Consider the following 16,926-nt stretch of genomic DNA (forward strand, 5'->3'; position numbering starts at 1 on the left):
GTGCGCTTGTGTTGTAAAATAAATAAAATCACAATATGCATATAGAGAAGACAATTGGTAGGCAGCGTGCCCGTTTCCGAATCATTATTTAGTGGAGAACACCGGATACACAACAGCAATTCATCACGTCCACCGACAAGAGGATCACTGCAGAATGGCGGTATGGATGTTTTAACCCCTTCAGGTTGAGCCATGATGGCAGCCAGCGATTTTTACTTTCTTTGTACAGTCAGTTTATCAATAGAAGTGAGTAACGACTCCAAACGAACCCCGCTTTGGCGCAGTTTTCCAGCCTTAGAGTGTCAATTACACTTAAAAATAGGAAAGGCTGGGAGTCCGCGCCAGTTTGGGGTTCGTTTGACTGGATACTATCCGATAGTAGCCGTTTGGATGAGATGGTTGGTGGGATACATGAGGTTAGAAACCCACCAATCGCACACAGATGGCCTTTAAACCACGGCAAAAACTACAAGTATAAAGAAAGAATATGGCATCATGCACAAGTATTACTCGGTACAAGCTCCGAGTTGTAATGAGCCATAATGCAGCACCCATAGAAGCGTGGCTAGAATTGAAAATATGCCATGTTCAATCGGATGTCATATTACGGGCATATTCCCTCCAAGAAGCATTGCTTCTAGGGGAGAATATCTCGGAATACAATGCCATATGAAAGCACACGGAATGCCTATGGATCCATGGTGCAGAACCATATCGACTGCCAAGTACCGCCGTACAGGCTTCACATACAGCATGGGACCCTTACTATGATATTCTCTTTGATCCAGTTCTGTCCCATATCGCAATTCAAAGGGTAAGAAGAAAAAAAAAGCTTTTATATTCGTGTCCCAGAAGGTATTCATTTTGTGAATCAAAAGTCTTTAGGGTGTATTTAGATGTCTTTTTGTTTTTTTGTCAGTTATTACAAAAACGTTGCAGGTTTTTTTCGCAAAGACCACAAAAACAAAAGGGTGTAACGGTAAATACACCCATAGATATGAGCATCCAAATATGCTACTTTTAGTTATTTTATATATTTTTTTTTTGTGTTCTAGTCTGTTTTTCCTCTTTGGTCTGTTTCTGTTTGAAACTGTATTTCGGACAGATGGAAAAAGTGTTGTGAATCTGCAGTGAGCTGGAACACATGTAGAGCCGCTAATGTTGAGAGTAGGAGCCGAGTCTGTTTCCCAGCTCAGATTCCGACAAAAATATTCTCTTTTCTTCTTAATAAAGACCATAAATCTGCTAGAGTCCAGTTTTCTGTTTATTTTTACTGTCTTTTGGGAAATTTGTAGTGGAAAATAATAAAACTGTTCACTTTTCTTCCCCCTTTAGTTCAGCAGGCTACAAGAACCCTTTGTGTCTACAATGTATTTCCTTGACTTTACTCCCAGATATGTTACTTGATCTCAGCGACCTTCTTCAGGTACGGTATAATCTTCCAGCAGTCTGCTTTGTGTTACTAGCTTATCACTGCCAGCTGGGTGTTGTGGTGAATAATGCTTTGTATTGTGTGCACGCTTGGCAATATCAAGGACACCGCACCTGCAGTGTTTTGACTCCCTGTACTTGCATGCACTCAGATGAACACCTTGCAGATGCCAAGGCCTGTGGCAAGAGCTCTTTGGGATGGCAGCCAGTTCAAGTTGATGATGTGAGGGATCCAGCTGCACTGACGTGCTGGGAGTTTCTTGCTCTTTTTCTTTTGAAGTTTTTAACTCTTCACAGATGTATAAACGATCATTACACTGGTATATAAATGGTAGGCACATCTTTAAAAATCATCTGGCATGCCATTGAACCATATGAGAAGGGGCTGTCATTGGCAGTCCATATACTGAGCGCTGTCCCCCACCCTTAAAGGATTCTGGTGATCTGGTGGACGCAAAAGTTCCTTCGGAAGTTTTTGTTTACCCAAGTAAAGCTGCTAACGTTCCAATTGAAATTGATGAAGCTGGAATTGCTCCTTCGTCAAAACTCATTGATATCGCGAAAGCTTTGCCATACACCATAGGTTTTAGATGGCAGAAAAGCTAATCAGACATGTTTTTAGATTTTTTTCAGTCATTATCGGGTGTGAAACCTCCCAGTAGTTCGTGCTAAACGACAGATGGGCGCCACATGAATTGAAGGACCGGTCACAGATCGAGGCTGAAATTGATTGTCGACTTTTTTATTTTTATTTTTTTATTTTTTTCGTTATATTTTTTTTACCTTATAGCGTTGTTGTCCAAAACAACAACCTTGACAGATCAGCCATGAACAAGTTGTTCAGAAAACGGCCATCTGAAATCTCTAGTGTATTTGCTATTGACCGTGGCATCTAATTGGTCAATAGCCCCATCCCAGCCTTTGCAGCAGGGTGTCGGCTGTATGCTACATGTGACACCCTTTGCTGATGGTGCCGTGCTCAACTCCTGAGCCCTTGCCATTACAGTGCTGTACATGTGCAGTGTGGTACAAGAAAGGGTTAATATCTTCTACTATATGTGAGTATCTTTGCTTACTTAATTTACAGACTCTGGCGATCTCATGACAACACATTTGTTTCTGATTTCTGTAAAGTTCAGGGTTAAAATGGCTTTCCCCACTAAAAAAAACGGTACCACCTATCCATAGGATTAAATGTATGATCGTTGGGGGCCCCACCGGTTTCTCAGAATGGTGTTCCAAGCCCCTATTCTTCCATACTGTACGACCAAATGGAGCGGCGGCCGAGCATGTCTCCTACCGCTCCATTCAATGTCTACGGGGCTGACGGAGACAGCCGAGTGCAGCGCTTTTGTGGATCCAAATACCCATCCACATCAATGTACACACACTAAGGCCCCATGCACACGAACGTGTTTTTGCGTCCGCAATTCCCCCTCAAATCCACGGGAGAATTTCGGACCCATTCATTTCTATGGGCCCATACACACTATCCGTTTTTTCACGGGTCTCCGCATGTCCGCAAATCCGTGCCGCAGAAACTCAGGACATGTCTTATTACGGCCCGCAAATTCGATGCGGACATGCCCATAGAAGTCAATGGGCCCGTGGAAAATGCGGGTACACCTCCGTGTGTCAACCGCAGTTTGCGGAAGTGTTGCTAGGCGACGACCGGGAATGAGTTCTGTCGTCATCCTGTTTTACCTAGGCTTTTTTTTTTTTCATCCGCATTTTGCGGATTACATACGGATGAACTGCGGAGGACATTTCACGGAACACGGTCCTGGAATTTGCGGACCAGAAAAACACTACGGTCGTGTGCATGAGGCCTAACAATTTTGGGACACATGGCAGTATATGCATTATAAACATTACAGTTAGCCTCGTCCCAGACTGTAATGACTGATAATAGGGAAAATAGATTGTATTCAGCAGCACAGCAAATTGAGGTAGGTCAGACTTCAGGTTTAGTGTCCCTTTAAGAATGTTGTGGAGTCTTTGTGTGTGTTCACATTAGTATTGTAGAGGTGGATGGTAGTTCACATAAATAAATGAGTCTCCTGATAAAGAGTCTGAGCAGCGGCTGCTATTTCATTATACAGAGACGTGCTCGGCGGCCGGGTGTGTGTAAACCAGTCTGGCGGGGAGACTCTGTGTATGTTTGATTCTCCGGCTTTACTAATACACACCGCACAGTCATTGTTACCTGCAAAAAAACGCACATTGTCAGCCTATTGTTGTATACATGCATAGACATTTCCAGTAATATCACCGGAAACTCAAAAGAAAAGAAAACTCCCTAAATGAAATTATTAGGGCTCTGGATTTGTTGCATTGTGTGTGTTATTAGATAGGATGTGGTATATGGATGAGAGGGTAATGAAAATAAATAAATAAACACACCGTTTACAGGGTATATATATATTTAGACACATGGATCGTAATAACATTTCAATCTTAAGTCACAGGGCATTTTAAAGAGGTTCTCTGGGACTTAAACATTGGTGAACTTAGAACGCTATCAATGACATCGGCCCCTTCATTGTGCTGATAAGCGGAGATCCCAGAGGGGTCGAGCAACCGGAGTAACGACCGCTCATCCCCATCCATGGCTCCGTGTGACAGGAGCAAACAAGCGTCGATCAACGATGTCTCGTTGATAGGTGCTCGCTGCAGCGGCCTATTGTCGGCCGGTGTAAAAGGCCCTTAACTTAAGGAGAACCCCTATAAGTCCCACCCCGGTTTTGCCCAGGAATGTTTACAAAATGGCACAGGAACAACCTTTTACTGCAAATTAGCTTAAACCTTGCCCTTTTGTGGTCTGGTTTCCTGGACAGTCGCACAAAAGTCATGAATTTTACTAAGTACGGTTTATAATACAAGATACAAAGCTAGTCAGCCGATTTTAACAAAGGGAAATACAAAGGAAGATGCAAATCTTCAACACGTTTATCTTCATACACATTAAAGGGGTTATGTGGGGACCGAAAATTATTAGCCGTGTACTCCCTGCAGTATGTGGCTACACTCGCTAATGTACATTCCGTTCCCCCGTCGTGCTGATTATGTGATTTAAATTATTATTTTTATAGCGATGGCAGAGGACCGGTAGTCTAGTTGCACAGTTTTCCTTCATGGCGACACAACGTTATGTGACTGGCCCCGCTGTAATCTATGTACTACTGCTACTTCTTGTAAATAAAGTACAGCAGGGCTGGTCATATGACGAAGAGTCTTATTGTCATGAAGGAAGACTTTGCAACTAGACTTCCGGTCCCCCGCCAGCGCTATAAAATTCTATTAAAATCTCATAATCGGCACAACGAGGGACCGGAATGTATATTAGCGAGTGTACTCACATACTACAGGGACTACACTGCTAATACTTTTCGGTCCCCACATAATCCCTTTAACAGCTACATATTTTGTTGATAGGTTGTCAATGGTGTAAAAAACATACTGCATTAAAGGATAGGCCATCAATATGTGGTCAGCAGGGGGCCAACCCCCCAGGGGCCCATAGAACTTGGCAGAATAAATGGCCCTTTTATTGTTAATCCAGAGGCAGAGGCTCATCCGTATGTGGGGCTCTGTCTAATATTACAGCCCAGTCCCATTAACTATGTACTGCTCATCTGTAGGGTTCCACCGATTTTTAAGTGGATAACCGATCATAAAGATAGGCCATGAATATTTTTCCCAGAAAACTCCTAATCCAATGTAGGCTGATCCAGCACTTGTAATACATTATATTAATATCTAATTTCCGCTCAAAATGAAGCCGATTTGAACGGAGGAAGCTGTAATACTGCGCTGTGCCGCTGTCTGCGTTGTACAGTATGGAGCAGTTTACGGAATGAAGCGGACGCAGCGCTTGCCGAAGGAGAAAAGCATGTTGACTACATCAGTCACGCCTGTGACAGTGGCCATATTAGTTGTCACCAAGCTTTCCCAGAAACCTACATTACTCAGACCGCAGGATAGATTATTCAAAGAGGACCTGACTCCTCTCCTGACATGTTTGTTTAATTAAATACTTGTATTCCCCATGAAATAAAAATTCTGGAACATCATTTCCATCCCTCTGTTACTACTCCTAGAAATGTATGAATAGATTAGCAAATGGGTGTCACATGGACTTGACACTGTCCAATCAGTGCCGACAGAATTGGTGTGTGTAGGGACACGGGGGGAATGGTAACACCCAGTTGTCAATTTATTTATATGTTTCTTGGAGGAATAACAGAGGAACGGCACAAGGCAGAGTTATAATAAAATATGTTCCAGAATTGATATTCCATGGGCAATACAAGTACCAATAAAACAGACATGTCGAGGGAGGTGGCAGGTCCTCTAAGAACTTGACAGATTATATATTTTTTCTTTGAGTTCTGATATTTCTGATTACTAATGGAATGCTTTATCGAGCCAAATAATTCCAGCTCCCTCCGAAAAAGGGTAAGAGGACTGGCAAAGCATTGTCCTGTATTTTTGATGCCATTTTCATCTGTGAGTAAAAATAATTGCTGTAGAATGCCCCTACGGCCCTACCTAGATAGCCCATTGCATGCATATTACAGAGCAGCTGGTGCGTTTTATTTCAGTCTTCCCAGCTGTCCTGGTAAATGGTGTCCCTCCGAGTGCTATTTATTGCTGCATGGCTTTTTTTCTGACAAGTGAAAAGGAACTGCAGGAATGCCAAACGTTTAATGAATTTTTACCTCAAAAATAATTAACATTCTATAGAACTCCACAAGCCATTTTTTTATTTGGGGTGCAGTCACACGTGCCGTTTGTACCTTGTATTTTCTCAATTTCTCGCATTGCTAAATATTTTTCCCATAGGCTTACATTGTAAACTTGTCCACAGTGTGTTTTTACCCTCCAGAAATATGAGGCAAATACTCCATGTGTGACTGCACCCCATTGGCCCATCTGCTACCCCATTGCCGCACATTTCCTTTCTGCTACACTAAACGCCGTTTACATTCAGATAAGGTTTTCATGCAGAGAAGAGGATCAATTAAAACTGGTTTATATTTGAGCAGGAACAACTGCTGTAACATATTTATAGTATGATAAATATAGATGGTATGCGAGTAAAAGTAAACCACTTGGAGGGAAGGCATCTACCCCATGGTTATACTTATGTAGTCCAGGCTGTTCCAGAGATCCGTGCGGGTCCTCATACAGCCGGCTCCCTCATAACCGTTTCAAGTTCAGGTCTAAAGCAGCGGTGTCATAATCTGCCCAGGAATCTATACAGGTGGTAACAGTCTACATATAGAATTAATATAAAAATGAAGTCCGTTTGTAAATACCCACTGCATTACTGATCCTGCTTGTTAGACTTCTAGTTCAGAGCTGCATTCACAATTCTGCAGGCTTTAGAGCTGAAATCTCAGCATTCCTTGGTGGCTCAATGTCTGCACAGAACTTGCTCTAGTCGTTTAGACTATAGGATGTGTTCTCTTTACACCAAACACTCTTCCTTTGCATTTTAGGAGCTCAGCTAATCTGTTAGAGGTGTGTCTGTCAACAAGCTTGTTGACGGGTTTACAGAGATGACCAACAGAATAACTAATGCAACTAAACCCCCCCTCCCGTTTGTGACAACAGGGATCCCGAAGCCCACCGTTTCTCCCCAATGCTGGACCACAGTGAGGAGGACTTTGAATAGAGCGGTGGTTGAGTATGTACCTGTCGCTTCATTCAATTTCTATGGGACTGATGGAAATCGCGAAGTACAGCACGCAGCTGTTTCCATCAGTCCCGCAGATATTAAATGGTGTGGCAGGCGCATTCTCGACCACTGCTCCACCTCCACATTGTGGAGATGCAGGAGGATAAACGGGGGTTTGGGACCCCCATTCTCAATCAGTGGTGCCCCCAGCAGTCAGACACTTTATAATTCTAGTTGTCAATTCTGGGACAACACTTTTGATAATGTAAGGGGAGATGCTGGTCCCATTTCTGATATTTCTTGCCCATTTAGAAAAGTAATAGAAGTTAGAATTAGAACTTTCTGTACAGATTTAGTGGGTAAAAGCCCAAGCTAATATAAAGTGTAATAAATAACCCAATGACATGTCATTGGTGTGGTTTCTAATGAAGAGGAGCGTGAAGCACTGAACCAGGCCAAATGAGGGATCCCCATGAAAAGTTGTGATATAATATTTATTTCTGTGCGGCATAAAAGGGAATAGTTTGCTTATTTAAACATCCCCCCCAGTCCTGAAATATTGTTGCCCTTCAGCTATTAGGGTATGTTCACATAGAGTTTTTTTTTATAGGCAGAAAATTCTGCCTGGAAAAATCAGCTCCGGTTCTTTTTTTTTTATGTGATTTTTGTCGCATTTTTTTTTTTACATTTATTTCTTTAACCGACAAAGGGAAAAACTGCAAGCATTTATTGACCTAAAACGCGTAAAAATGCGTTAGCGTTTTTTCTGTCTCCCATAGATTTCAATGGGGTTTTTGAGGCGGAAAACGCCTCAAGATAGGGCATGTCGCTTCTTTTTCCCACGTGCGCTCGCGGGGAAAAAAACGCCTCCACCTTCCATTTGAAAACAATGGGAGGCAATTTCAGATGTTTTTTGCCACGGATTCCGCGGCAAAAAAAAAAAGTGTAATAAAACTCTGTCTGACCAGGGCCTTACATTGCCATAAACAGCCCATGAAAAATGTGTTTATTTTTTGTTTGTCCAAATCACAACATTATAGGGAATCTCTGCATACGAAATGCGTCAGAAAAAAACCTTGTGGCATGTTCATTCGAATGCGGAGATTCTCTCTCCAAGAAGCTCCATAATAAAGTGCCGTATAAAGACACTATGCAGAGGCACATAAACTGCCTAAAGCTTCGTAGCGGCTCCACATGCCACCGTACAGGTTACACGCCTCCGCAAAAACGGAGCCATTCACTTTCATTGAACACTGACACCTTTCCGTAGCACTACGGAAGGATGTCCGTGCCGTGGAAATGTTCTGGGAATTATGGAACATGTCCGTTCTTTCGCATTTTGCGGGCCGTGCTCCCATACTTTGTATGGGAGCACGGCCCGAAAATGCGTCTGTCACTCAGCGGCCGGCCGTGCCCACAATCGCGGGCCGTGATTGCGGGCACGGTCGTGTGCATGGGGCCTAAGGCCTCATGCACACGGCCATGCCTGTAATCACGGCCTGCGATTGTGGGCACGGCCCGCCACATTTTCGTGCCGTGCTCCCATACAAAGTATGGGAACATGGCCCGTAAAAAATGAAAAGTAGGACATGTTCCATAATTCCCGGCACGGACACCTATCCATGGCGATATGGAAAGGTGTCCGCGGCCAATAGAACCGGGTGGGTCCGTAATTGCGGTCTGCAATTACAGAGATTTTTTATGGTTGTGTGCATGGGGCCTAACTTCTAAGAGCACGGCACGAAAATGCAGTCCGCAGCCGGCTGTGCCCTCAATCGCGGGCAGTGATTTCGGGCACGGCTGTGTGTATGAGGCTTTACACCGCACAGGATTGGTAGTACTGTATGTTCATGTATTTTATTCAACATTTGGAAGGTTTGCTCATCATTTCATTCATATAACGGAGTGGGGAGGCCATGTAATGGAGTAGAAGAAAAAAGCTCTGCACATACTAAACAGGCCACAATTTACTTCTAGTTAGATTTAAGGCCCTTTTATATGGGCCAATCATTGCTCTGTGTAAACAGGGTAACGATCAGCCGATGAACGAGCATACGCTCAATCATCTGCTGATTGTATTGTTTATGCAACAAGAAATCTGATTATCGGCAGTACGTCTCTGTGCAAACAGGGAGACGCGCTGCCAACATGATAGAAATATATGGGGACGAGCGATCGCCGCTCGTTTGCTTCTTTCACAAGGAGCTAGTATGGGGACGAGCACTTGTTACTCCGATCGCTCGTCCCCATACTAGCTCCTTGTGAAAGAAGCAAACGAGCGGCGATCAACGAGCTGTCTCATTGATCGGCGGTCGTTTACACAGCCCACATTGGGCCGCGTAAGAGGACCTTTAAACAAGAAACAACTCTGTATGCCTCTGTATGAAATCAGGCATATGGAGGCACAGTTATGTCCCATGCACCTCTATAGGTGCCCTATTATGGCTCTCTATAAAACAATTCCTTTTACAAAGCCTTAGGCCACATGCACCCGATGCGTATTATGTGCGGATTTTCCTTCGACTACAAATCCGCGGTGTAATACAGAACTACCAGCAAAGTAAATGAGATTTCAAGTAATCTCCTCTACACGTTGTGTACTGGGCCTTAGAGTGTAATTGCGCAGGCTGTTAAGTTCAATACCTAGCGTTAATGCTGTCAGGTTACTAACCTATTAATGAGGTATGACGCATGTAGCTGCATGTTCTGTATCTAAAAGACAATAACAATTTAAAGAGATTTTTGAACAGAAAAATATATTTTCAGGCACGTGATCAACATCCATGTATAAAGGCTTGTCCTTACCACCGTCTTTTATTTTCATTGGTTCCCAGAAAGATGTTACAGACTAGAAATACATTTGTGTGAATGGGCCCTTTAAATGAAAAAAAAAATTAAAAAAAATCCACTGGCACTAAGGGTATGTTCACACACTATTCTCCACCACTGCTGTAATGAAAAATATGTAGGTTATGACCGTTCTTATCTCTATATGCTGTGCAGATGACTGCTGTTTATTGTTCCCTGTTATCAGCTATTGCAGGCATGGGGAGTAGCTAACTGTAATGCTCTTCCATAGGATTACTCAGATGGGGTCCTGAAATATCCCTTCCTCCCATGATCTCTCACATCTCCAATTCTGAGAACCTCCAGAAACCTTTACTTGTATGATTTTTTTTTTTTCTTTCCTGCTGACATATTCCGCAGCGCTGTACAGAGATGGTCACCGTTCATATCAGTCACGGCCCCCATGGGTGAGCATAGTCTAATTTCCCGATCTTGAACACACAAACACAATAGGGGCAGTTTCATAGGAAGCCAATATGTATATAAGACCCCCATGCTGCAGCTTCTTCTTTGAGCTACCCACTTTAGGTCAAGCCCCCTTAAAGGGGTTTTTCCGAGATCCCAAGAAAATTGATTCAATGGAGGCATAAAATACCAAAATAACCTATACAGACCTAAAAAAAAAGCTGCCGCTGCTCCCCGCTGCTCTTTGTTTACCTTGCTGCTGCCCGTATACCCACATGACCACTGCAGCCAATCACTGCCCTCAGAATTGTGCAGCACGAGACTGCTGAGGGCATTGATTGCCTGTAGCATGCACGTGGGTATACGGCACATCATAGCTGCGGAAGAGAGCAGCGGCGCCTGAGCATCTATCAGGTGAGTATAGGTTCTTTTGTTATTTTATGCCAATTCCTCCATTCAGTCAATTTTCTTGGGATCTCAGAAAAAAAACCCTTTAAGTGATCCATAGATTTCACTCCTTCTGTGTGGGGGAAGTGGCTACCCTTCTAGGTTCACAATGGCTCTTGGGGATTTTTAAAAAAATATATAATTTTAGTTCTACTACACAATGTCAGCAAACTCATGCCTCAGATTGTAATATGTTTGAAATTCGCAAATGGAAACCCATAAATGTAGCGCTTGAGAGAGTTAATGTGCATTAAACGCCGGACGTCTATTTTATTGTAGGTCCTGCAGCTCTTTTTTCCCTATTATTCCTGAAGGTATAATCAAGTTTGTGTTGTTCTGACAGGTGAACGTGTATGTCCTGGGGAAAACCTTTCTTCTGCTGGCCAGAGAGCTCTGCATTAATGCTCCCGCTATAGGTAACTTTATGACTCGCTTTATATCTTTCACTGTGCAGTTCTATTGTAAATGAGGCAATCACTCGCTGGAAACATTTCTATTCCTGAACAATCTGTGGCTATGTGGAGAATGTTGGGCTATAATTCCCAGCATGCCTTGTTTACGACTTCAGTACACAGGCCGTTTCCAGCCAATGCGTTGATTTGGTAGGCAGGTTGTGAAAAAACTTGCCGGGTCTATTGTAGACTGTCGACCCCTCGGCCCAACCCTCAGATTTTTGTGGAATTGTTTGACTAATGTGTATACGGGCCACCCAGTTTGCTGCCCATGGCAGATGTCAGGGGAAAAGTGTCGGGCATGTTGGATTTCAACGTGTCGATCTTTCGTTCCCGTTGGAGACAAATCACTAGCAGAGGTGTCTGGCAGTGGCTTATTCTGCGCAACCCATTGAAAAAACACGCTTGTTCAGCCAAGGTGGAGCAGGGTGAAATAGCTGTCGGCATAAACCTATATCTTGTGTATGGTGAGCTGTATTCTATGTTTAATCTTCAGCTAACGTGGCCATAGCTTTCCATTGGTCTGATGTATATACGCCAACAGGGTCCTTTTGCCATGTTTGGCCGCTATGTCAGTATACCTTGTGCTCAAAGGCGCAATCAACTAGGCAACATTGTGGTGATTCACAGTGACACCGCCCATCAGCCGATACGTGTGGCCTCACCCTATAACCGTTGCAACAGAAACGGCTACACGACTCAGGGATGTCTATGTACTCTTGGTTTTTTGGTCCGGATTCTCACACAGCATTCACTCATCGTTAAAGAGGCTCTGTCACCAGATTTTGCAGCCCCTATCTGCTATTGCAGCAGATAGGCGCTGCAATGTAGATTACAGTAACGTTTTTATGACCATTTTTGTATTTATGTAAATGAGGCTTGCAAAAGTCCAAGTGGGTGTGTTTAAAAGTAAAAGTCCAACTGGGCGTGTATTATGTGCGTACATCGGGGTGTTTTTACTACTTTTACTAGCTGGGTGTTCTGACGAGAAGTATCATCCACTTCTCTTCAGAACGCCCAGCTTCTGCCAGATCACGCTGTGACGTCACTCACAGGTCCTGCATCGTGTCAGACGAGAGAGGACACATCTGCACCAGAGGCTACAGTTGATTCTGCAGCAGCATCAGCGTTTGCAGGTAAGTAGCTACATCGACTTAGCTACAAAAATGGTCATAACTTGGCCAAAAATGCTCGTTTTTTAAAAATAAAAACGTTACTGTTCTCTACATTGCAGCGCCTATCTGCTGCAATAGGAGATAGGGGTTGCAAAATCTGGTGACAGAGCCTCTTTAAGGGGGAAAATTCTCTTTAAATACCTTTTGAAAATAATGTAATTTATAAATCTGATGCTTAACTACAAACATAAAAAGCACAGAAGTTCAGCGCTCTGCCAACCGGATGACAAACTGTGCGCATGTATCAACAACTGACCCGCATACACAGACCGGTTTTGTTCTGCAGTTTCCCTGGGCCATAAAACAAGTTATCGTTTAGAAAATCTTAAACACTTTCAGAAAGTTCCTTGTACACCCAGGACGCCAAGATGAAGGGAGAGATTATTTTGGTCAGCTGCAATTTATTAAAGGCACAGGACGACCTTATTAGTGCAGGGGTTTGTTTGTAGCACGAGGAAGAACAGTTATAGACCTGCTCAGGTGTTTAAAGTAAATCCTTTTATTAATGGGGTTGACATTTTTAATTAATTACACATTTAATAATAAAAAAAATAAAAAAATCGGACATTAAAGAGATATTACGGTTTTAGCGCAAAACTTATTTTTTTCATGTAGAATGAAAGCTTATACAATTTTCTATACTGTATCAATTTATCCCAGTTTTCTCAAATCTTTGCTTGCAGTCATTGAATGGGAATACAGTATTCCCTCAAGTTACAATATTAATTGGTTCCGGGGCAACGATTATAAGATGAAAATATTTTAACTTGAGACCATAACTCCATGGAAAACTAGGAATTGATTCCAAAGCCCCCAAAATGTCAACCACAGATAAGAAAAAACTGATGATTTTGCAGATCGCTCGTACAGATAAAGCAAGTTCTCACATATAAAAGTCAGAAATCCTGTAGCTGCTGGAAGCTGTAAATCACTTTCTATGATGACAGGAGCTTCTTCAGGAGTCTGTACAGTACACAGTGTACCAGAAATATAACATGGAGCCGCCCTCACCTGGTGTCCAAAGGAGCAACTCAACCTGGCGCAGGTAAAGAGCAATACAGGACATGCAGTACTGCAGAGAGGCGCTGCTAGACAGCCAATCAGGGCATGCACTGCAATACAACAGGTGTTTTTACCAGTAAAATGATGATTGGGTGGATCTTCCAGCCAATCACTCGCGCCCGAGATCCAGACCTTTCTAGGCATTGTATGTTGAATGTGGTTTCGAGTTACAACGGCCCAGGAAATACCATTGTATGTTGAAAATATTGTGACTTGAAGGACCACTGTATTCATTGTACTTCCAGTGAATAAAGAACTGTCCCGATCATGTGATGGACACACAGGTGCTCGACTTGTTACAGTACGGCTGTCAAAGTGGTGCCTTGTAACAAACCGTACACCTGGATGTCCATCACGTGACCAAGACAGATTTTTATTCACTGTGAGTAAACAATAAAGGTCCCCATTCAATTTCTTCAAGCAGAGATCTTGAACACTGAATTGATACAAAATCAATTCCAGTATATTGGAAAAATGATAGAACTTCTTCTTTTATAGATAATAACCTTTATTTGCTAAAACTGTAATATCTCTTTAAGACTCTTCCCTGTTCTGATGATAATCCCATATATTTTTCTACATATCAAATTGATCATTGGGGCAATGCATTTTTTTATTTTAATCAAAGACTTTTGTTCCTAAAGAAAAATCACTCCAATATTATCACTTACATTAACTGTGTGCCCTGCTATGTGCATATAATGATCCGCTGCAAGGAAAATTTGTTTTTATCCATTTTCTGGCCAATGGATTTCGGTTCCATCAGTCTACAGATATAACAGGCACTATAGATACATTTTCAGTAACTTGACTCAAAAGGATGATCCTCGGACACTTAAAGGAAAGTATCATCTATATTTTTTTTCATAATTTAAAAGGGTTTTCCAGCCAATAAAAATTTACAGCCTATCCTCAGGATAGGCTACCCAATAGCTGATCGTTTGGAGTCTGACTCCCGTCGATCAGCTGTTTTGAAGGGGCCACCGCTTTCTTACGAGCGCTGCTTCCCCTTCATTTCTTCTTGCTCACTGTGAATCTTCGACATGCATTTAGCGGCGATTCACAGGTATTTCAGCCTTTCCTCCAATTCACTTCAATGGGAGAGTGTAGAGGGCATGTTCTGTGACCTGTGCCAAGGTCATTGTGCCGGGAGGGGGAGGAGGGGACCTAAGTCCATCACCTATTGGCAATGGTGGATCCTGTGTTATCTGTATATAGGTGTTAACCTGTCAGTGTAATACTGCCTGTGATGATTATGAGATGACTGCTGAGAAGTGATCCCTAAAGAACAGGATGGGTCAGTCTATTGTGAGGCTCAGTGGCCAGAATGAAAACTGTAAGATTTTAGAAATGTACAATAGATAATGACATAGAAAATGAAAAAAAAAAAACACCCAAAATTCTTAAGAAATAGGTTTAACATAAAAACTTGAATTATACAGTAGGCCATTTTTGATGACTCATTTCTCTTTCCATCTTCTAAGGGCTCTTGCACACGTCAGAGTGGCACTCGGGCCGTTTTTCATGGCCTCCGATTGTCACCTGATAGTTTTCACAGACCCATTCCCTTCAGTGGGTGAATCGGGTCTGTAAAAACGGACCCAACTCTCCGATCTGTGGAAAGATAGAACATGTCCTATCTCTTCACGGATCACAGACAGTCGCATGGAAGAGCACTTAGGGCACTGCTCACATTATTTTAAGAGCCTACATCGGAGGTACACATCAGGAGCATCTCGCAACAAATACCCCCAACTGAAGGCTGTATCAAACTTTACAGGCATACAGTAGATTACAAGGCTAATAGACCTCCAGTGTAAATAAAAAACCCAAACAAAACATATACAACACGGTAAATGCTTTTTTACCGTATACCTTTGCATGAAATAGTGTAGTCTACTATGTTGTCCGACAGACGTATACTGGCCCAACGAAGGACAAAAGAACACATCAAAAATAGTGAAGCAGAACAGACATTGCATTTCGGCCACATCAATGACAATAATAAAATAAATCAAATACCTTAAAGAAGCAATCCGGCTTTTTTTTCCGCCACCCCTGTTTGCAAATGTAGTGCAATGTCAACGTGATCTTCAGTTTGATCTCCTGTATTCTACAGCGTCTGCTGTAGGGACCGAGGGTCAGGTTCTCAATGCAGGTCTATCAGAGCCTTGATGTGAGGTTCACAGACTTGCATTGAGGGACTGTCCTCTAGTTTCTACAGTAGACGCTGTCGAATTTTGGTGGTCAGAATACAGATCACGTGACCCCCTACAGCGTCCCGGAACGTCTCACTCTGGATGACCAAGCACACGTCTGTGGTGACATGGTGTCAGTGGGCACCATGTAATGCTTAATTTCTCCTATAGTAATGCTGCAGGGGAATTAAAAGACGTGTTGCCAGGTCCCCCTGCAGATCACAGCTGGCCCAAGCCATAGGATACCCTGCAATCATCTTATTTTCTGGAAACCCTTTTAACAAAAAGGGGTAGTCCAAAGAGGACAAGTCCTTTAATCATGGTCCAACTTGGACAAAACATTAGACCTAGACCTTATTTTACATATTTCTGGCTACTCTTTAAGCTACATTCACACGAACGTAGCCCACCTTGGACGTGAAATACTGCAGTTTTCCACGTCCAAGGGGGACCCGTGCAGGGCGCGTTGTCACGGATCCCCCACAGACTAGAGTCTATGGGGGGATGCGTGACGCAGTAAAATAGGACATATTTTTCAACAGACCGTTCACACGCTCCATTGAAACACTGGTCGTGTGAACTGCCCCATTGAAATACATGGGTTTGTGTGACGGCCGTTGTTTTAACAGCCGTTACACAGACGAGATTCACGTTCGTGTGAATGACCCCTTAAGGGAGATTCCTCATTAGCTGACTGCTTGTTGATTCTAATGAAGTTGGGTAAGATGAGTTCCTTTTGGACATGTCTGGTTTAACAGCCCTATAGACTGAAATTAGTGGGATCTGTCAACAAATATGTCTAACTTAAAATATCCATCCATGTGAACGATAGAAGCTCTACATTTCATGTTTGTTTGATTAACCTTGGGGGACATGTTATGCTGTTCTTCTCCTGCAGGGGCACTGCACGTAAAGCCAACAGAAACCGCAAATCCTCAGTAGATCAGAAGGTACCATCTTGGCGTTATGCTTTAGAAAGAGGTCGTGCAAAATAGACAACTCCATAAACTCAATAAAAGTTCTGGAATATGTATATCCATCAGGCATAGTTGTTTGCTCAGTCCTGAGAACTGAATACAGTACAGTATATGGGAATGGAGCCTTTTGTGCTTTCATTAATGTCAGTATAAAAGTTAATCTTTCACTTGCTCATTGTCCAGCTTTAAACGTGCTGCTTTTCGTGCCGTTTTGGTCGCCTCGCAGTATTTGCTGTGAATGATAGCGCT

At 42.9% G+C, this 16,926-nt stretch overlaps 1 protein-coding gene across 3 annotated transcripts in view; it reads left to right on the forward strand.

Moving 5' to 3' along the window:
- Window positions 1-16,926, forward strand: part of BRF1 (BRF1 general transcription factor IIIB subunit) — a 212,668-nt gene that overhangs the window by 69,517 nt on the left and 126,225 nt on the right. For all 3 annotated transcript variants that reach the window (XM_075843797.1, XM_075843798.1, XM_075843796.1), the window contains exons 4-5: window positions 1,395-1,426; window positions 11,157-11,229. In XM_075843797.1, coding sequence (XP_075699912.1) covers window positions 1,395-1,426; window positions 11,157-11,229 — 105 coding nt within the window. The remainder of the gene's footprint in view (window positions 1-1,394; window positions 1,427-11,156; window positions 11,230-16,926) is intronic.

Source organism: Rhinoderma darwinii, chromosome 12 (genome assembly GCF_050947455.1).
Source record: "Rhinoderma darwinii isolate aRhiDar2 chromosome 12, aRhiDar2.hap1, whole genome shotgun sequence".
In the NCBI taxonomy this organism is placed as follows: Eukaryota; Metazoa; Chordata; class Amphibia; order Anura; family Rhinodermatidae; genus Rhinoderma; species Rhinoderma darwinii.